The sequence below is a fragment of the Geotrypetes seraphini genome, chromosome 2, assembly GCF_902459505.1.
Source record: "Geotrypetes seraphini chromosome 2, aGeoSer1.1, whole genome shotgun sequence".
NCBI lineage: Eukaryota > Metazoa > Chordata > Amphibia > Gymnophiona > Dermophiidae > Geotrypetes > Geotrypetes seraphini.
Window position 1 is genome coordinate 328,832,958 of NC_047085.1, and position 21,604 is coordinate 328,854,561.

The 21,604-nt window shown below is 41.9% G+C and overlaps 1 protein-coding gene across 1 annotated transcript in view; it reads right to left on the reverse strand.

The window, feature by feature from the left end:
- Positions 1–570: 570 nt before the first annotated feature.
- Positions 571–21,604, reverse strand: part of SACM1L (SAC1 like phosphatidylinositide phosphatase) — a 91,219-nt gene continuing 70,185 nt past the window's right edge. Inside the window, exons 14-20 of the mRNA XM_033930180.1 lie at positions 16,941–17,079; positions 8,346–8,415; positions 8,137–8,209; positions 7,208–7,301; positions 6,928–7,020; positions 3,847–3,904; positions 571–1,262 (exon numbers count right to left, since the gene is read on the reverse strand). Coding sequence (XP_033786071.1) covers positions 1,126–1,262; positions 3,847–3,904; positions 6,928–7,020; positions 7,208–7,301; positions 8,137–8,209; positions 8,346–8,415; positions 16,941–17,079 — 664 coding nt within the window. The 3' untranslated portion in view covers positions 571–1,125. The remainder of the gene's footprint in view (positions 1,263–3,846; positions 3,905–6,927; positions 7,021–7,207; positions 7,302–8,136; positions 8,210–8,345; positions 8,416–16,940; positions 17,080–21,604) is intronic.

Sequence of the window (21,604 nt, forward strand, 5' to 3'; positions counted from 1 at the left end):
GCTATAGAAGCAGCTTCAATGTCTACTTGTTGGTTGAGGACTAGCACTGGAGTGATGAAGTCAATTAAGTTGGGACAGGATATAAAACAAGGGGGAAAATATCCCTGGTTACTTAAAAGCTAGATTTGAAATCAGCTGAATACCAAATAAGGTCAAATACTCCTGTCCTTCAAAAAAAAAAAAAAAAATCCCGGTATGGCAAATGGGCTGTGTTGTATTTACTACAAAGGACTTGCAAATTGAAGCTTTATAAAAGAGGCCCTTGGTGATCTTTTGTGCTAACAAGAAAATTACCATTAAAACCATCTCCACACTCAGTTATGGTGCTTTAACAGTTGTTTCTATGTCTGCAAGCAGATCCTTCAATAATGGGCAGTGTCAAGAGCCTCCACAAAATGTCAACATGCCAGTGAGACAGGAGAGAGGAAAAGAGGTTTGTTTTGTTTTTTAATAGAGCCTTAGGAGTGGGTGATGTAGTTGAAAACATTGACCCCAGTGACCCATCTATTCATTTTATGAAAAAAAGTAGACTCTCAAAGTATGGTTAACTGTTAATAAAATTAGAAAATGTATGGAAAACATTCATTTAATACACACACAGATTAGGATATCAAGAACATGATCTGGCCAAGTATTAACAGGCAACTTAATTTTAGAACAATTTTTTTTTTTTTTTTTTTACCTTATGGGGCAGATTCTCCCATTAAAAAACCCTCAAAACTCTGGAATCAACAAAACATTTTTGCCATGCTACCACAAAGATCTCAAAAGAGAGTGAATTTTCTTAGCTCACCGGGGCCTTTGAGGGTCGTGTAATTTGCACTTTGCACTCTTTCACTTACCTACTGCAGTCAGGTAGTTTTACTCAAGCTGTAATGCCCCTCTCTTAAGTACATGTTCACCAGCTAATGCAGGACTCCTATCAGGAGTATGCCCGACAAGAGGCAGAGAACAGGCCTCTGTCACAGGCCACCACCACCACTGAACAGAAGTGTTTTTTGTTTTTAATCATTTCTAAAGATGTAGATATAAAAAGCACTGGCTGGTGTGGAAAGCAGGTCAGTACAGACTGCACATCTGGCCCAAGGAGTCATTGTTCCCAAGCCGCTTTCCACACACACAGATTCAGTCCATCTTCTCTTTCTGCACCAGCTTGGGTGCGTCAACAAAGTCCTTGCCATTGTAGAGGATGATGGCACCCGTCACAATGCTTGCACTGCCCCAGAAGAGCACATAGGCCAAGGTTTCTGTCCATGTATCACCTGCAAGCAACATCAGAGAAGTTGTTCATTTTACGGCCTTTTATCATCCTCTCTCTCTAGTTAGAACAATTAAAAAAAAAAAAAAAAAAGTCTGCCACGCTCACCACAGGCTTCCAATTCTTCTCTCCCATTAATTCCATTCATAGATCTCTGATCTAGAAATGATCTAACCCCAGATAACTTATTTGCACATGATCCTGCTTTTTGGTTCAAATTTCTACCCACCTCCCACCAATGACTTGGCAAATGAGGCCTCACAACCCCCAAAGGGGTTTCTGTTGATACCACTGTTGGTGATGACAGAAGTAATTGAGAATGGGAATGAAGTCAACTTGTGCTTGTGGATCCAACCTCTCAATGTAGGTAGGAAGGAGTAGCCTAGTGGTTAGAGGTACAGTCTCAGCAACCTGAGGTTGTGGGTTTAGACCCTACACTACTCCTTGTGACCCTGGGCAAGTCACTCAATCCTCCATTGCCCTAGGTGTGTTAGATAGATTTTGAGCCCACCAGGACAGATAGGGAAAATGCTTGAGTACCTGATTGTAAACTGCTTAAATAACCCTGATAGGTGGTATATAAATACCTAATAAAATAAAATAAATAGAAGCCTAGAGATGTATGGGACCACTGTCTTCTTTTCATGCTACCACCAAGTCCAGTTTGGAAGGACAGGGTAGAAACAAAACTATTAACGGGTCTGTTGGAATGGAGGGTGACATTATCAGTTTTGCTCCTCTAAGCAGAAGCCTAGTAGGACTCTGTGTTAAACCAGGCCTAGTGGAAGAAATGGCGATTGCTGTTGCTGCTACTGACAGATGAGCAGAATCAACAGGTATCAGTCTCAGAGGAAAAACCTTTACTGCAGTCCACAATCAATGGGTGGTACATTTTTGCATGAGGATGTGTTCCACAGACATAACAGCTATTAATTATAGATTCTAAAAAGATACTTTCCATTTACTCTATATATAGAGTTAAAAACAGTATACCCAGTTCAAAATACATACATAATTTGGTCAGTTCTGTGGTGTTTTCACAGGTTTAAGAAAAAAAGTGGAGTTTAAGTATAAGAAAACTGAGCTTTTGCCTATTTGTAAAAAAAAAAAAAAAAAAAATTAAGAAAAAAAATAAATCCCAAAACCATTTCAGTAAATTCTATAATTAAAGAAAAATTATTAAAATTTTACAGGCAAACACGTACTTGATGTTGAGATGAAAGCCCTAGATGCTTTCCACTATACAGTTTCAAACATTTAGACAGGTTTTCTTTTTGCACTATTATATACACACAAAACAGCAGCTAAGGGTTTGGACTAGAGGTCTGCATGCGAACAGGGATCATGGGAATCCCATGGGTCCCACGGGGATCCCCCCTAGGTCAACAGGACTCTCAAGGGGACCCCTCCCATGCCCAAGGGACTCCCACGGGGACCCTCCAAGGCCCCCTGGACTCCCACGGGATGGAACTGGGGTTCCTATCTTCCAGACTCGAGGCCTACCTTATTTCCAATCTGGCACTGAGCTCCGAGTCCCAAAGAATCAGCAGCAAGTCACGTAGGCATGGAGCTCATCATGTAGGCAGTAAGTTCAACACAAGCACACATTGGTTCAGCAGCAGCACAATGGGCCAATCACAAATGAACTCAGAGTTCTAAGGTCATTTGTGATTGGCCCATTGAGCTTCAGCTGAACCAATGTGTGCCTGTGCTGAGCTTACTGCCTACGTAATGAGCTCCAGAGTAGAGAATGACACAGTGGCTGTTACCTGCAGCTAGCCACGGGTAACCCACCAAAACAGTGGTGAAAAAACTGTTCACAGTGGCTACGGGGACAAGGCCATTCACCGCCTCATGGAGCGGTGAATGGCCTTGTCCCCACAGTTAAGGGAGGGAATGCGCGCGGTCACCTATCGCACTCCCTCCCACCTTACTGATAGCTGCTGCTGCTGCTGCCACCCAGTCCCAACATCTCCCTACTCCCTCCCTGCCCCTTACATTCGTGGCCAGCGATTTCTAAACTGCCTTCTTTCAGCAGCCGGAGTGTTGAAGCTTCGTGTGGCTGCCGTAAAGGTCATCTCTGATGCAACCAGAAGTTTCCTAAGTGCACCCTTGCCTTGTGACTCATGGATTACTACAAAAATATTTTTTTATAGAGAGGAGAGGAGTATTTAAAAAAAATGATTGCATTTTATTGTTGGTTTAAATAAACTAAGGCTTAAAAAAAAAAACACACACAACTTTCTGAAGTAATTGCTGCTTTTTATGGTAACAGGTAACTTTTATGGGGACTGAGGGGATTCCTCGCGGGGACGGGTGGGATTACTGTCCCCGTGCAACTCTAGTTTGGACACAATTCCAAGCATCCTTTCCATAATAGCCATTCACTCTGGCTAATATGGAAAGTGCTGCATACTTTAGCTCTCCTCAGTTTACAGTTAACTTGAGCTGCTCTTTTTAAGTTAAAAGCAATACCCACATCTTATCCCACTTGCTTGAATACTTCTTAAAAATTCTGAAGGCCACAGAGGTGGCCATAAAGTGCAGTGTACACACATTAGCCAAAGATGCCAGCAGCTCTGACTTACCTGCCATCAGCAAACAGATGATGCACATAGAGAAAGCGACCACCATGATAATAGGTAGCTGTGGAGACAGAATAAACCCCACACACAGTTAAAGCTACATACTGAAATGCCACTAGCCTAGATTTTCTTGAAAGGTTGAACAACTATTTGAACTGCAGTTTGTATTTCTGATGAGTTTTCTTTTCTGTGGACAATTTAGTTGCTCCATGCTTAACTAGAACAGCACAAGGAACAGCCTCCAAAAAGTTAGGGCACCTGCTATTCATATGGCACACTAGAGAATGACATGGGGACCAATTTGTCTCCATCCCCACAGGAGCTCAATTTCACCATCCCCGCGAGTTTTGTCACTGTCCCTGTCCCATTCCTGTAAGCTCTGCCTTAATTGAACAAGCCTTGAACACTTAAAGTGCTTGAGACTTGTGCAGACGAGGGCAGAGCTTCCAGGAATGGGGCAGGGACAGGACAAGAACTCGTGGGGACAGGAAAATTAATTCCCATGGGGACGGAGAAAAATGTGTCCCCATATGATCACGTTAGTCCCTATTACACTAAACTCCACTGGCTACCGGTGGAGGCAAGGATCATCTTTAAATTCGCCTGCCTCTGCTTCAAAACCCTAGCAGGCTCTTCACCAATCTACCTATCTGAGCACCTAGAAATTGCAGGCCCCTCTCAAAAACGAAACACTTACCTGTTTTCCTTCCCTTCCCTGAAGAGCTGCCTCTACAAGAAATTCCTAGATAAATCCCTAGCATTCCAAGCGGGCAAATGGAACAAATGCCTTACCGCCCTCATCTCCAATTCCCCCCCCTATCAAATGTTCAGGAAGTCAATCAAAACCTACCTTTTTGACAAATTCCTCTAACTCCTCCCCTGATCACGACACACCTCCAGTCTCTCCGACTCCTCCACTCTTGTTAGCCACTATCTTGTTTAGCCACTATATGACTTAACAAATGGATCACTCAATCTAACTAATTATCCTGTCTTCGTTACCCATCATACCAAATACCTCTGATCTGCCATATTGAACATCGCTGTAAATGTAACTTTGCTACTTCGCTGTAAATGTAACTTCACTGTAAATGTACAGTCTCTTCATCTGTTAACCGCATAGAACTTCCATGATTTTGCGGTATACAAGAATAAAGTTATTATTATTATTAATATCTAGTGCACACCTAACAGAAATTTCTGATGGCTACTGGTCTCACCAGTCTGAGTTTTCCAGCCTCCATATTCAGTGTCTAGGGGTGAACTACTGCCATTGCTTTCTAGGAAAATGTAGCTCTACATTTCACCAATTGTTATTTGTTGATCAAAAACTCTAGCTTTGGGTTTTGGCAGAAGATATTTTGGCCTGGATTCTCTAACCATAAAAGTGGCTGCCAATCATGTGACAGTGCTTATTACAGAATCATGGCAGGGGAATTCCATCTAAAACCAAAATCCTCTGGTTCCACACCCACCTACAAACAGCTCCCAACAGCATTGTTCAGCCTTCTGAAAATAAAATAGATATAGAAGAAACCTCCAAAGTACTGGGTGTTATACTGGACTCCACACACTCTCTCAAACCTCTGGAAAAAACCTTCTCCACGAGACAGCCGAGACTCAAAGACCCTACTTTCAAGAACGACACTCGCCATATTAGTACAAAAACTAATTTTGTCTCAGCTTGACTACTGCAACTCCTTCTACGCAGGCATCAACACAACTGACCCACAAACTACAACTAATCCAAAACACAGTGATTTAGACTCTCAAGCTAAAAATAAATAAATAGATTAAAATGACCCAATCTTCACATCTCAAACTGTTACATTGGCTGCATGTCACTACTCAAAATTTCCTGCATAAATCTTCCACATCACTACATGGAAACTCCACTTTGCCACTCAAACCTATTCACTTCCTCATGGTCCTCAACCAGAAATCTTAGTAAGCTCCTCATGAACTACCCCTGAACAAAAGGCCTCAGATACAAATGGATTTTCATCACCATGTTTACATATATTGACACAAAGACATGGAACAACCTCCCAAAAACCATCAGATCTGAACCAAACTACCTCACGTTCTGAAAGAAAATAAACCTTTCTACACCACCATATTCAACATAGAAAATGACCCCTCAGCCTACAATACACCTTACTACTTCAATGATACTAAGCACACTGTCATCCACGTGATAATGGACTATAAGTTACCTTCTCCTACCTCGCAGCATCACTCCTTCAACAATACTAGTTCATCTCTTCTTGTTTTGTACCATCTCAATCTGTATTTTATCTCCTTAAATCGTACTCTAAGTCACTTTGAACCTATTTAGGCATAGTTCAACTCAAATCCCTGAAACCGTGGATTCTGTCTGCTCAGCTATCAGGGACACCCCTGCTGTGATCAGCTGAACCAGCAAGCTGTGCACTATTTGCAGGATCCCCCAGCAAATGTAGGCCAGGGTTTTCTGGCCCTACATTCCCAGCACCTATCTTTGTGTGAATCGCACCTACGAAGGTGCTTTGCCTAATGTCACTTCTGGCATTGGCCACACCTACTTTGGCGTTCAGTGGCCTAAAACGCCTAAGTAGGCGTGATTCTGGCACCTTTTATTTAGGCACTTTATTTTTACCATTTTTTTGCTGTTTTAAACAGAGTTTCTCAATTAACTTAGGGGCTGATAGGGCGATTAATTTTCAGCGCCATTTATAGAATATCCCCTTTTGTGCATTTCTGCTTGCTTTGGTAATTAAAAGGATGTTTGGTGTGGAATGTTTCAGGTTACTTTCCCAGGCAAACAGAAGGTGCTACCATGCAATGCATTCCACCTTCCCTGAAAACATTCTCTTGGGGGAACCTAGGCTCTTTTTATTGGCTGCTTCTCTCTGGAGTTAAGAGCTTACTTTATTTTTAAGCTTCAAGGTCAAATTGCAATGAAAAACTATTAATACACGAGACTTAGAGAAAAAGGAGGTGTTTTAACCCTAAAATATTACCACAGGCCTTAAAAATAAAGGGGGGATGCTTTTTGTATCTACACAAATGTAAGTCAGATGTGATAAAATGCATAAAACTTACAGCAAGGAATCTCCAGTCTGTTTGCACATGTAGAGGACTAGCATATTCCGTTTCATCTATTGAATAATTTCCCAGAAATAAGTCAATGGCATCCTGGCATAGACAGAATTAAAAAGGAAGTAAGAATACCAACAAATCTACAACTCTCAAAAAATCCCAAAAACCCAACCCACCACACTTGTAAAGAAATAAAAAGCCAACAAACCTTAGTTCCCCCTCCTTCAACCCCCACCCAGCCCCCAAAACAAACCTTTAAACCAAAAGAAAACTAAAGGCTTACTTGTCGAAATCCATCAGAGAAGTTGTTCTTATAATATCGTATCATTGAGTTCCAGCCATCCATCACCAGGCCCCACTGAGTTCTCTTTCCAGTTCTGCAGAATATAAGGCAGACACTTGTACAGAGCCCAGGACATTTTACTGTGATATAGCCCTTGGATTAGCTCCCACCAAAATGCTACTGACCTCTTAAAGTGCCAGTTTCATCACCCTACTTATGAGCTTTTAAATCTGTAGCATGGGTTGGGAGGCTGAAGGAAGCCAATCAAGAATAAGAAGCTCCTCAAACAGCATCCAGATAGAGGGCTATGCTATTCCTCCCCCCTCTTTTTATTAAACAAAGATCCTTAAAAAAAAAAAAAAAAGCCCACAACTTCCTATATGTTGCTAGTGAGTGCAACCAACTTGTTGCATTGTTTTAAAGCGGATAGCATGGAAACAGAAAAATGAAGGCAGATAAAAACCATATGGCCCATCTAGTCTTGGTGGGGGATGGCGTTAAGACACAGGGACTTGGTAATTTGTTCCTTAAGAGATGTCCTACAACTGACAAATGCGTTCCTAGTGGCTGCATAACACAAATTAAAAAGGGAAGGTCCACCAACTGCCTCTTACCTCAGACCTCAACTCACAGGGTAGAAACACAAAGACGTAATGTTTTAGACATATGCAGTGCTATTTTTAAAACAGAGTACTGCTACCAAATGCCATAGACTGCTCCAAACACAACTGACTTTGCAGGAAGAGTTCTGAACTCTGTCTTTGGGGGGTGTTAATACTATCATGACAGATATCCTAGGCAGGGGGGTTGGTTTGTGGTTCTCAAAAGGTTACTGGTTACAAATTCCCATGGATGAAAGTAGCAAAACGCATTCAGCCATAGCACAATAACGGCAGAGTGGCATTCCAACAGCACGACCCCCCACTGACCTTGTGAAGTCTGTCTTTAAGGCACCTGTTCCAGCATACTGTTTGGCACAAGCATTTGCATTATCGGCCCAGGCTGCAAAAAAGCATCACCAAAGAAACGGTAAAGCAGGTGGAATGCTGCTCATAATTTATTTTTTTTAACCCCCCCCCTCCAAATAAACTTTCCATCTCACTAGCAAACCACCAGGCAAGTTAAAAAAAGAAATCACCATTTTTGTAAATCTTTTCAAATTCTGCTTGCTCTTCAATTCTCTGTCCAGAGTGAAGCACACCTAGTCTCTGAAATGAGAAGGCACAAAAGTGTAAATGGTAATTATACTTAGCTGACAAGTGTTTGACCATCAGGTGATCATTCTACATTAGAGCAGTCACCTGGGTCTGGGGTGGGGAAGAGTACAGCACATGCAAAAACTGCAAACCAATACTGAAAATTTAAACATCCTAAGAATGCGAATTATTCAGAACACGGCAATTAAACTTATATATAATCAAAGGAAGTATGACCATGTTTCTCCACTGTATCGACAGTTGCATTGGCTCCCAGTGGAGGCACGTATTGCATTTAAGCTGGGCTGTTTATTATAAAGTCGCTACTGGTCAAGCTCCACAATATTTGACCGATTCATTTGTCTTTTCAACTCAGAAAAAGACAAGAAAAACTCACGCTTTGTTTTCCCTTAAGTTAGTGGATGCAAGTACAAAAAAAAAAATTTCATGAGCGACAACTTTCTTTTCAAGTTGCATTGCATGATGGTGACTTTAAGAATCTATTCCTAACATCTTACTCTTATCTTCAATTTAGAAAACAGTATACTTTCAAAAAATTAATAAGACAACTAATTCTTTAACTATTTCATCCTGTACGTATTACTAATCTTTTGTAAACTGCATTGAACTACCTGGTTATATGGTCTAGAAATTGATTTATTATATTGTATTCTATTGTATGGAAGGGGGCCATCTTGCCCATGTGGTTTTAATGAGCATAAGGAAATAGTCTTGAACACTAAAGGACAAATAGAAAACAAGGTTGGGTCACTTCATGCTGACGTGGTCACCAAAATATACAGGGATATCACAGACCCTGGCATATCACAAATATTTAATGCCAAATAAGATGAGAAAATTAAAAAAAAAATTCTAGGTGATTAACATCCTCCAGTTCAGTTTACCTGATCTTTTACATTTCATGCTAGAAATCTGCTCGGTGCACAACTTCTCAAAACTTGCCCAAGACCTACCGTACTAAAATTAGTCAGGGGGGAGGGAGACAGTATCTGCCACAGCTAAGGAGGCAGAGCAGCATTAGTCATACGTTCTTCCCCTCCACCCCTACTCACAGATTACTTCAGCGCGGCAAAGGCAGAATACACACACAGATTAATAATTTTCATGCATATATGGCCACATGAACATAAATCATGTTATAACTCCTCAACTTTAGGAAAGTAATAAAAAACATCTCTCTTCACCTAACCCCTCCCCCTGCCCATGACCGATTATAAAGAAATGTATATTGACACAAGATGCTCTGTATGTGTCGCATTGGGATAAAAACTTGTACTGAAAAATCTTGCACTTTAACTATGGCAAAATGCAGACTGCAAACTGTATATTATGTATATTGGTATTAGATCCTTAATATGTGTTGAGTTAGGATAATAGAACAAAGAGTGGAAATGTCCAATAAACCTGGTGAATGTGTTCTTTAAAAAGTCCTTTATTCATTCATAAAATCAATGACCCAAACAATGACCCGACATGAACATGTTTCGACCTGCTTCAGGAGTCTCAAATTCTTCTGAATGTGGGAATCTTAAATAAAAACTTCCTGGTCATCCATTTTATATTGTGGCTGTTGGTAGAAAAAACGCTACCAACAGCCACAATATAAAACGGATGACCAGGAAATTTTTATTTAAGATTCCCACATTCAGAAGAATTTGAGACTCCTGAAGCAGGCCGAAACATGTTCATGTCGGGTCATTGTTTTGGTCATTGATTTTATGAATATAAAGGACTTTTTAAAGAACACATTCACCAGATTTATTGGACATTTCCACTCTTTGTTTTATCCTAATTCAACGAGAATAGAACATTGTACTGCAACTATGGCAAACTGTAACCTGTTAACTGTATATTATGTATGTTAGCTTGTACCCTGTTCTGAACTCTGAGCATTTTGGGGAGGACGGGATAGAAAACTAACTAACTAACTAGTGACCAGTGTTGGAGTCCACACCATAACATAATGCTGCTAGGAATGCACAGGGGCAGAATTCAGGCACCATACAGGCAAAGCTGACGAGTGTATACACAGGTTAAAATATGGTAATCTTTGCACATATGTGAATAATCTAGGTCAGTGTTTTTCAACCTTTTTACACCTATGGACTGGCAGAAATAAAATAATTATTCCGTGGACCAGCGGTTGAAGAACACTGGGCTAAGTCGTGGGCCAGACCCCGCCCTTCTCTACCCAATCTCCACCCCAGACCCTGCCCCCATAATAGTACTAATTGCACCTTGCATGTCCCGTGCCGTGCCTCATCTGGAAGCCTTCCCTCTGACGTTGCAACATCAGAGAGAAGGCTTCCGGTTCAGGCGCAGGATGCCCATAGGAGCCACTGCCCGTGGCTTTGTGCACTGAATCAGTTAGGAAGAGGGAGCTGGCTCGAAGATAATGCTGCATCGATCGCAACGTGGACCGGCGGTTGAAGAACTCTGTTTTGGGCCTGTGCTGGCCCTGTGGATCGGCAGGAAATTTCTGTGGACCGGCACTGGTCCATGGACCGGTGGTTGAAGATCTAGGTGCAGTCACTTATGCCTGTGTGAGAACAGGATGTAAATGTCCACGCTTATAAGGTTGCTGCGATTTCTGCTGCTTACACTTGCATTTTACAACAGACATCTTGCTAGTTGCCCTCTTAAACCAGCACCCCCTGTTCTAAAATTACTCTCCAGGTACCCATTTGCTGCACTACTGCTATCTCAGGAATACCACCACCTTGGACTTCAGTCCCAGTCCTTGAAGGCCATCAGAAAGTCAGGTTTTTAGGATACTTTGAATATGCTTTATACTAGTTTTTAAAAAGGAAAAAGACCTTTAGGGAAATCAGCTCATGAAAATTATTCACATAGTCGCACCTGCTAGTTGTGCGAGGTCTTTTCCTGTGTGAACTTTTAAGTGAGTATTTTAAAACTGCTAACACTATATAAAAGTTCCAACTCCAACCCTGGGAATGCCTCCCCCTAAATACACATAAACCTTCTTGTATAGTGGTACAATGGGACAACTGAAGAACACACCGACAAAAAAAAAATGGACCAAGGATAGAAACAACAGTAAGGGCGGACGACTTGGAATCACTATGGATTAAGCTACCTGGAGGAGCTGGAGCAGACATAAAATTGGGCCTGTACTATCGCCCACCTGGACAAACGGAAGCACTCGACCAGGACCTGGAGGCTGAGCTGAGGCAGATATGCAAAAGCGGAAGCGTGATGGTGATGGGAGACTTCAACTACCCTGGGATAGACTGGAGTATTGGACACTCAAACTGCACAAGGGAGACCAAATTCCTGGAAACCACGAGGGACTGTTTCATGGAACAGCTGGTCACGGAACCAACACGGGGGGATGCAACTCTCGACCTAATCCTCAATGGGCTAGGGGGACCTACAAAGGAGGTGGCGGTGCTAGAACCCCTAGGAAACAGCGATCACAACATGATCCAGTGCAAGCTGGAAATTGGACCATCAAAGGTGAAAAGATCCACAGCGACAGCACTCAACTTCAAAAAAGGGAATTATGATGGCATGAGGAAACTGGTGGGAAAGAAACTCAATGGTAGCGAAAGGAAGATGGAGTCTGTAGAAAAAGCCTGGTCCCTACTCAAGGGCACGGTGCAAGAGGCACAGAACCTGTACATCCCCAGATTCAGGAAGGGGTGCAAAAAAAACCGAACAAAAAACCCAGCGTGGATAACAACTGCAGTGAAAAAGGCGATAAGTGACAAGAAAACATCGTTCAAAAAATGGAAAAAGGACCAAACAAAGGACAACCAAATGGAACACAAAGAACACCAAAGGAAGTGTCACCGTGTGGTTAAAAAAGCTAAAAGGGAATATGAGGAGAGACTGGCGGGGGAAGCAACAAACTTCAAATCGTTCTTCAGATATGTGAAGGGGAAGCAACCGGCAAGGGAAGAAGTGGGGCCATTGGATGATGGAGACAAAAAAGGAGTGGTAAAAGAGGAAAAAGAGATAGCAGACAGGTTAAATAAGTTCTTCACGTCAGTCTTCACGAGGGAGGATACATCCAATATTCCGGAACCGGAGGACATCGTAAATGGGGATCGGGATGAAAAGCTGGTCCAACTAGAGGTAAGCCAAGAGGATGTCCTCAGGCAGATAGACAGACTAAAGAGCGACAAATCGCCAGGTCCGGACGGCATTCACCCAAGGGTACTAAAGGAACTAAGGAACGTAATAGCAGAGCCACTTCGCCAAATATGTAACCTATCCTTAAAGACTGGAGAGATCCCGGAGGATTGGAAAATTGCAAATGTCACGCCCATCTTCAAGAAGGGTTCAAGGGGGGACCCAGGGAACTACAGGCCGGTGAGCTTGACCTCGGTCCCGGGAAAAATGATGGAAGCACTGATTAAGGACAGTATCTGTGAACACATAGAAAACAATGGACAGCTAAAGTCGAGCCAGCACGGCTTCTGCAAGGGTAGGTCATGCCTCACAAACTTATTGTACTTCTTTGAGGGAGTAAATAGACAGGTGGATAAAGGAGAATCCATTGACATCATTTACCTTGACTTTCAAAAAGCCTTTGACAAGGTACCGCACGAAAGATTGCTTAAAAAACTGTGGAGACACGGGGTGCAAGGGGAGGTCCACCGATGGATCAAAAACTGGCTGGCAGACAGGAAACAGAGGGTTGGAGTGAAGGGCCATTACTCAGACTGGCATGGGGTCACGAGCGGAGTTCCGCAGGAGTCGGTGCTGGGACCGCTCCTGTTCAATATATTTATTAATGACCTGGAGGTGGGAACAAATTGCGAAGTTATTAAATTTGCGGATGACACCAAACTCTACCGCAGGGTTGAAACCATGGAAGACTGCGAAGATCTGCAAAGGGACCTAACGACGCTAGAAGAATGGGCCAAAAAATGGCAAATGAACTTTAATGTAGGGAAATGCAAGGTCATGCATGTAGGGAAAAAGAACCCGATGTTCAGCTACAAAATGGGAGGATCACTGCTAGGGGTAAGTAACCTTGAAAGAGACCTGGGAGTGATGGTGGACACGTCTTTAAAGGCGTCGGCACAGTGCGCCACAGCCTCAAGAAAAGCAAACAAAATGTTGGGTATCATTAAGAAGGGTATCACGACCAGGACAAAGGAGGTCATCCTGCCACTGTATCGTGCAATGGTGCGACCGCATCTGGAGTACTGTGTCCAATATTGGTCGCCGTACCTCAAAAAGGACATGGCGGTACTTGAGGGAGTCCAGAGAAGAGCAACTAAACTGATAAGAGGTATGGAAAACCTCTCATATACTGACAGACTGAAAAAGCTGGGGCTGTTCTCCCTGGAAAAGCGGAGACTTAGAGGAGACATGATAGAAACCTTCAAGATCCTGAAGGGTATAGAAAAAGTAGACAGGGACAGATTTTTCAGATTACGGGGAACCACAAGTACAAGGGGGCACTCGGAAAAATTAAAAGGAGACAGGTTTAAAACAAATGCCAGAAAGTTCTTTTTCACCCAGAGGGTGGTGGACACATGGAACGCGCTCCCGGAGGCTGTGATAGGCCGGAGCGCGTTACAAGGCTTCAAAGAAGGTTTGGATAGGTTCCTAGAGGATAAAGGAATTGAAGGGTACAGATAAGAGTAGCGGTAGGTTATAGGGATAGTCTGGGACCATTGCTCAGGCAATGGGCCTGATGGGCCGCCGCGGGAGCGGACCGCTGGGCGAGATGGACCTCTGGTCTGCCTCAGCGGAGGCAACTTCTTATGTTCTTATGTTCTTAAGTAAGTTTTGATCTATGTGATTTAATTTTGTTCATCAAGGCAAAATTTGCTGTAGCATATTCCTTTGCCAAAACTCACTTAAGTCCATGGTATTTTAATGGTTTTGGGTTGAATACTTTATGCAAAACTTGCACAGTCTGAAAGCCACTACCTACTTTTCTCTAAAGTGCTACTGATAAGACTAAGTTTTGGAAAAGTGCTCTTCAATTCTATAACTGTGTGCCTGTGTGTGGGTAGGAGCCTGTTCTATAAAGAAATTTAGGCCTTTAAAAAATTTCTAGCATAATCCTGAATATGGTACCAAGCACCTGCCATAGGTCTGGCATAAGCTTGTGCCCCTATGTGCACAAGACATGGCCGTTAAAATAGTATTCAGTAATATATGTTCAGGTCCTGCCTATGCTCATGTAAAATACACACTAATATACAAATATATCACAGAATAGCGCTTAGGTAGAATTTTGGTAAATAAAAACAAATCCTATACTATAAAGCGAGCAATAATTGTATGTAGGTAGGTAGGTAAATTGTATCTTGAAAATGACCAAGGGTTTTAGTGAAACAGGGGGAATCTAGGATTTTCAGGTAGGAGAAAGCTATTTAGCAAGGTCTGGAGTTTGGCAAAATCCATTTGGGGGATTTTGCTAATGTTCCCGCCTCCCCCTGCAGCCCATTGGTCAGATATTCCTAACAAAGCTTAGCCAGCCAATAGCCTGCAGGAAAAAAGTAGGACTGAAGGCTGCTAAGGTACTGTCTCTACAGCTACTGCTCCCACCTCCTCCTGCAGGCCATTGGTCACACATTCCTAAGGAACCTTAGCCAGTCAATAGGTGACAGGGAAAAGCAGTACTGAAGGTTGCTAAGGCACTGTCTCTCTGTGAGAGTCTGAGGGAAGACATATGGAATGTGAGAAGACACAACTGAAGTTAATGCAAGATGGGAGAGCCATGGAAAGTGATACAAAAATAACTGAAGCCCATTGGTCAGATATTCCGAAGAAACCTTAGCCCAGGGTCCCCAAAGTCCTTCCTTGAGGGCCGAATCCAGTCGGGTTTTCAGGATTTCCCCAATGAATATGCATGAGATCTATGTGCATGCACTGCTTTCAATGCATATTCATTGGGGAAATCCCGAAAACCCGATTGGATTCAGCCCTCAAGGAGGGACTTTGCCTTAGCCAGCCAATAGCCTCCAGAGAAAATCAGGACTGAAAGTTGATGTCTCAACCTATTGGTTCTGTTTCTTCTGCAGCTCATTGGCTAAGGAAGAAAAGCTGCAGAGTAGGTAAGGGTATGTGTAAAGCAGTGGTCTCAAACGCAAACCCTTAGTGGGGCCTTGGATACTTGGAGGGCCGCAGAAAAAATAGTTAATGTCTTATTAAAGAAAGGACAACTTTGCATGAGGTAAAATTCTTTAGTTTATAAATTTTTCCTTTAACAATTAAAGGAAAGATTTATAAACTATAAAGAGTTTTACCTTATGAAAAATTGTCATTAACTATTTTTTCTGCGGCCCTCCAAGTACCCTATTTTTTCCGCAGCCCTCACATTTAAAGTTTAATATCTTTCCTTTCTCAAAACTGACATTTCAATCACTATATTGAAAATAAAATCATTTTCCCTACCTTTGTTGTCTGGTGACTTTATTTTTCTGTGCATTTAACTATGTTTCCAGAGTCTTCTTGTCCTTTTACTGGTTTTCTCTCCGTCTTCACTTTCTGCCTTGCATCCATCTTTGGCATTAACTTAATATTCAATTTTTCTGCTTTCTTTTCAAAATCTATGTTTCCATGTCTTCCCTTCCCTTCTATCTCTCTCTTCTTCTGTCCCTATTTCCATGGTCTGACATCTTTCTTTCCTTTCTCTCCCTCCCACCTTCCCCCTGGTCTGGCATCTGTCTCCTTCCCTCCCCCAACTTTTTATTTCTTTCACCCTACCCCCTTCTTTCTTTTTTTCTCTCTCCATGCCCCCTTTCTTTCTTTCTTTCTCCATGCCTGCCCTTACTTTCTGTCTCTCTCTCTCCATGCCTCTTTCTGTCTGTGTCCCGTTTCCCTTCTTTCTTTCTGTCTCCCTGTCCCCCCTTTCTTTCTTTACTTCTCCCTGCCCTCCACCAAGCCACCACCATTGGGGAACAGGCCGCCACCGCCGCAATCAGGGAACAGGCTGCCGCTGCCACAATCGGGGAACAGGCCAGCGCCGAGGTCTTAACTCTCCCTACTTATCTTCCCCAGCGCGGGGCCGACCAATTCACGCCACCCGACGTCAATTCTAACGTCAGGGAGGAACTTCCGGGCCAGCCAGGCACTTCCTCCCCGATGTTAGAATTGACGTTGGGTGGCAGAATTGGTCGGCTCCGAGCTGCAGGGAAAAGCAGGACTGAAAGTTGATAAGGCACCGTCTCTGTAGCTACTGCTCCAGCCTCCCCTTGCAGTTCACACCCCCTACTTCTCCAAGCAAGGCTTGGTCTTCCAGATACTATGTTCTAATAAAATATATATGTAAGTTGGCATATAACAGAGCATTTTATAAAATTTCCCTCTACAAATGTGTAGGGCAGACATTTTTGAGAAAGGCTGTTTCTGCATGTAAATTGCCTCCATACATTTCATTCACTGCACAGATAACTGAATCTTCAGGTCAAGATCCCTTTTTAAAGAGGAAGAAATTAATTCTTTCATATGCAACCCACTTTTCACAAGCCTAGGGACTTACAGCTCAAGCTGTTCCATTGAAGGGAGCTGGGATTAGGGATCCTCACCTGCAGTTGGGCCTGGAGTGAGCGGCGAGCCAACAGACTCTGTACCACGTTGGTGCGATCTAGGCAGTCCATGCAGTTACTGCGGAAGATCCCATCCTGCTGCAAAAGCACCTTTCCATCCTCATCCACCAGGAAATAGCTAGTAGTACAGATATTTATGTTAGATACATGCATCCCCAACCTAATGTATAGATGACTCGTGCAAGACAGACACTTTTCCACATCTGCATAAAAGCACTTCATATTGAATTTCCACGCTCATGGAATAGGCCACAAGTCTGACTTTCAGCATATCAAGCGCAAACTGCCTCTAATCTTTCACCAAGTGTAAACAAATGCGTCAAATTCCTAAAAATCTGATCTGTCTGCAGTCCTCAAAGATCAGAACTGGCAATTCCTAGATTAGGGTGGTGGCTCACCAGATTCCACAAAACAGTTAATTCCTGGCAGGCACACATTACCTTCAAAATGTTGAAGAGAGATCACCACCTATCCTTCTCATCTTTAAGTTCAGTGCTGCTTTACTTCTCTTCGCTACAAGATATTTGCAATAAATATGCATGAGGTATACTTGCATACAATGGAGGTACTGTTTGAAAATGTATCTCAATCATATTGATTAGGGATATCCTGAAAGCCTGGCTGGCTCTATACCAAGGACTGCACAAAACCCATGACAGAGTATGAGCTCGCATTGGAGACCAGGGGACGAAACAGAACAAATTAATTGCAAAGACTTGGACTGAGAAGCTGGCCTTTGCGCCATTTTCCTGCATTTGGTATCATGTGCATCCCCTTTTTAATAAAAAATTTGTGCATGGAAGTGTGAGATAGATTGATATGCTACAATGCTCATGGCACCCACAGTGCCCTCATGGAGGTTCATGACTATGGAGAAACTGATGTGACTAATCTCTTTCATGTGTGTGTGTGGGTTTTTTTTATTGAGAATGGGAAGTAACTGTGATTGATGTGACATTTAGTGGAGGTAAATGTAAGATCAGTATATCTTTGTGCAGTATGGTTGAGTGGTCTTTGAGGGATGAGAGGGACGCTCTGTATGGGGGAGAGGAGAGGTTGTAAGGATAGTCCTTGACACTGGACTACATAAGAATTGCCATTCTGGTACAGTTCTAAGGTCCATCAAGCCCAGCATCCTGTTTAAAACAGTGGCTCACCCAGGTCCCAAGTACCTAGCTAGATCAAGCGGTAAAACTTTTATGCTGCTTATTCTAGGAATAAGCAGTGGATTTCCCCAAGTTCTCAATAATGGCCTGTGGAATTCTCTTTTAGGAAATTATCCAAACCTTTTTTTAAACCCTGGTAAGCTAACTGATTTCGCCATATTCTCCAGCAACGAATTCCAGAGTTTAATTACATATTGTGTGAAGAAATATTTTCTTCGGTTTGTTTTACATCTACTACTTAGTAGCTTCATTGCATGCCCCCTAGTCCTAGTATTTTTGGAAAGAGTGAACAAGCAATTCACATCTACCCTTTCCACTCTACTCAGTATTTTATAGACCAGAGCTTCTCAACTTCTTCAAGCCAGGTACTCTCTAATTCTAACAAATATTAACAGAGTACCCCTGCCCATGCTCCATCCCAGACCCGCCCAAGATCCATCCATGACCCCACAATAGTATTAATTGTAATGCAATTTATTCTGTTCATTTTTCATATACCCCCCCTCCCTACTGGGGTACGCCTTTACTATTTGCAGGATATTGAAGCATGAAGGGCACACTTATCAAGTTTGCTGCAGACTAGAAAATTCTCTGTGCTTCAGCTTCCCAGAATAGTCATAAAACTCCAATATCCTCAAAACTAATGCTTCCTCTAAGGATTGGTCGGGTGTGTGCAAATTTTCTCATATGAGTGACAAGTTCTGAGTGCGCATAAGGCATTGCTGCAAGGAACTGAACAGCATCACAGGCTTTCTTATCTTAAGTAGACATTGAATTTTTGAGCGTTTGGAATACCATTGGTAGATTACTACACCAAACTGTACCAAATTGTATGTTTTCTGTTATTTTTCACAATAACGTGCAGATATTGAAGGTTCATTTAATAAAATACTGCTAGATTGTTTTTGCATAAAATGTATTTGATCAGAGAATGTTTTCCTATTTTTGGGGGGGTTTATGGAATCTGACCACACTAGTTTTAATAAGAATATTGGAGATTCTGTAGTATTATTTCTATACTAATTATTCTTTTTCATAGAAACATGAAACATGATAGCAGAAAAAGGCCAAATGGCCCATCTAGTCTGCCCTTCCGCAGTAACCATTATCGCTTTCTCTCTCCGAGAGATCCCAAGTGCCTATCCCAGGTCCTTTTGAATTCAGACAGTCTGTCTCCACCACCTCTTTTGGGAGACTGTTCCATGCATCTACCACTCTTTCTGTAAAAAAGTATTTCCTTAGATTACTCCGGAGCCTATCACCTCTTAATTTCATCCTATGCCCTCTCAATGCAGAGTTTCCTTTCAAATGAAAGAGAATCAACTCATGAGCATTTACATTAGGTAGCTATTTAAATGTCTCTTATCATATCTCCCCTCTCCTGCCTTTCCTCTAAAATATACAGATTAGATCTTTAAATCTGTCCCCATATGCCTTAAGATGAAGGCCACATACCATTTTCATAGCCTTCACCTGGACTGACTCCATCCTGTTTATATCTTTTTGAAGGTGTGGCGTCCAGAACTGTACACAATATTCTAAATGAGGTCTCAAAGTCTTATACAGGGTCATCAATACTTCCTTTTTCCTACTGGCAAGACTTCTCCCTATATAACCTAGCATCCTTCTAGCTTTCGCTGCCACCTTTTCAACCTGTTGGCCATCTTTAATATCATCACCTACAATCACACCCAAGTCCCGCTCTTCTGTTGTGCACATAAGTTCTTCATCCCCCCTAAACTGTACCGTTCCCTCAGGTTTTTATAGCCCAAATGCATGACCTTGCATTTCTTAGCATTAAATTTTAGCTGCCAAATTTCAGACCATTCTTCAAGCTTTGCAAGGTCTTTCTTCATGTTAGTCACACCATCCGGCGTGTCTACTCTATTGCATATTTTGGTATGATCCGCAAAGAGGCAAATCTTACCCGACAGATTTGACATAAAATGTTTTTTTTATCAATGTATCATTGCCGAGTGTGAAAACATAAAAGTTATAGCTATAATACCAAGGAATTTGCTCCATTAAGCAGAAATAGTAGGATTTTAAGAAAAATGTTGCCTTTTGTAAATCGGTGGCTTTGAAGTACCCCAGGATGGACTTTAAAACATTAAAAAAAATATATATTTTCTGATCAAGCACAAATCAAATTCATGGCAAAAACTTCAATATGCACAATTTTTCCAACTTTAGATTTTTCTGGACAAACCTGTAGACTAGCGAGACTAATTTCAGTGCCGGGAAAATAATTGAAACAGTTATAAAATAAAGTTATGGAATATGTAGACAAATGTGGTTTAGTGGGACATGGGTTCAGCCAAGGGAGGTCTTGCCTCACCAATTTGCTGCATTTCTTTGAAGGTTTGAACAAACATGTAGTTAAAGGAGAGCCAGTTGTATCTAGATTTTAAGAAAGCATTAAACAAGTTTCCTCATGAGAGGCTCCTGAGAAAATTAAGCAGTCATGGGATAGGAGGCAATATTTTGTTGTGGATTAGGAATTATTGGACAGAAAAGAGGGGTTAAATGACTAGTTTTCTCAATGGAGAAAGGTAAATAGTGGAGTGCCACAGGGATCTGTATTGGAATTGGTGCTATTTAACATATTTATAGATAATCTGGCAATTGGCACAAGTGAGGTGATTTAAATTTGCAGATAACACTAAATTGTTAAAAAGGAATCCAAAATGCAGAATGGATGCGAGGTTTTAACTTGCTAATGCTAGGTTGTTAAAATGCACACAGACTGAAAAATTGCAAGCAGACCTTAAGAAATTTGAGGACTGGGCATTCAAATGGCAGATGACATTTAATATGGACAAATGCAAAGTGATGCTTATTGGGAAGAATAATCCAAATCATAGCTACTGGATACTAAGGTCCGCCTTAAGTGTCAGCACCCAAGAAAAAGATCTAGGTGACAAGAGGTCTAGGTGACAATACGCTGAAACCTTCTGTCCAATGAGCGATGGTGGCCAAAGAACCAATGAGATGTTAGGAATTATTAGAAAAGGGATGGTAAATAAGACTAAGAATATTATATATCCATGGTGCAACCTCATCTGTTGAATATTGCAATCAATTCTGGTCACTGTATCTCAAAGATTAGCAGAATTAGAAAAGGTTCAAAGAAGAGTGAATATGATAAAGGGGGTGAACTCCTCTCGAATGAGGAAAGGCTAAAGGAGGTTAGGGCTCTTCAGTTTGGAAGAAATGGCCGATGGGAGATATGATTGAAATTTACAAAATCCTGAGTTGTGCAGAACGAATACAAGTGAATCAATTTTTTACGCCATCAGAAATTAGAAAAACTAGTAGACACTCAATGAAGTTACAGGGAAATACTTTTAATACCAATAGGAAGAAATATTTTTCACTCGGAGAATAGTTACGCTCTGGAATGCATTGCCAGAGGATGTGGCAAGAGCAGTTAATATAGCTAGTTAAAAAAAAAAAATGGTTTGGACAAGTTTCTAG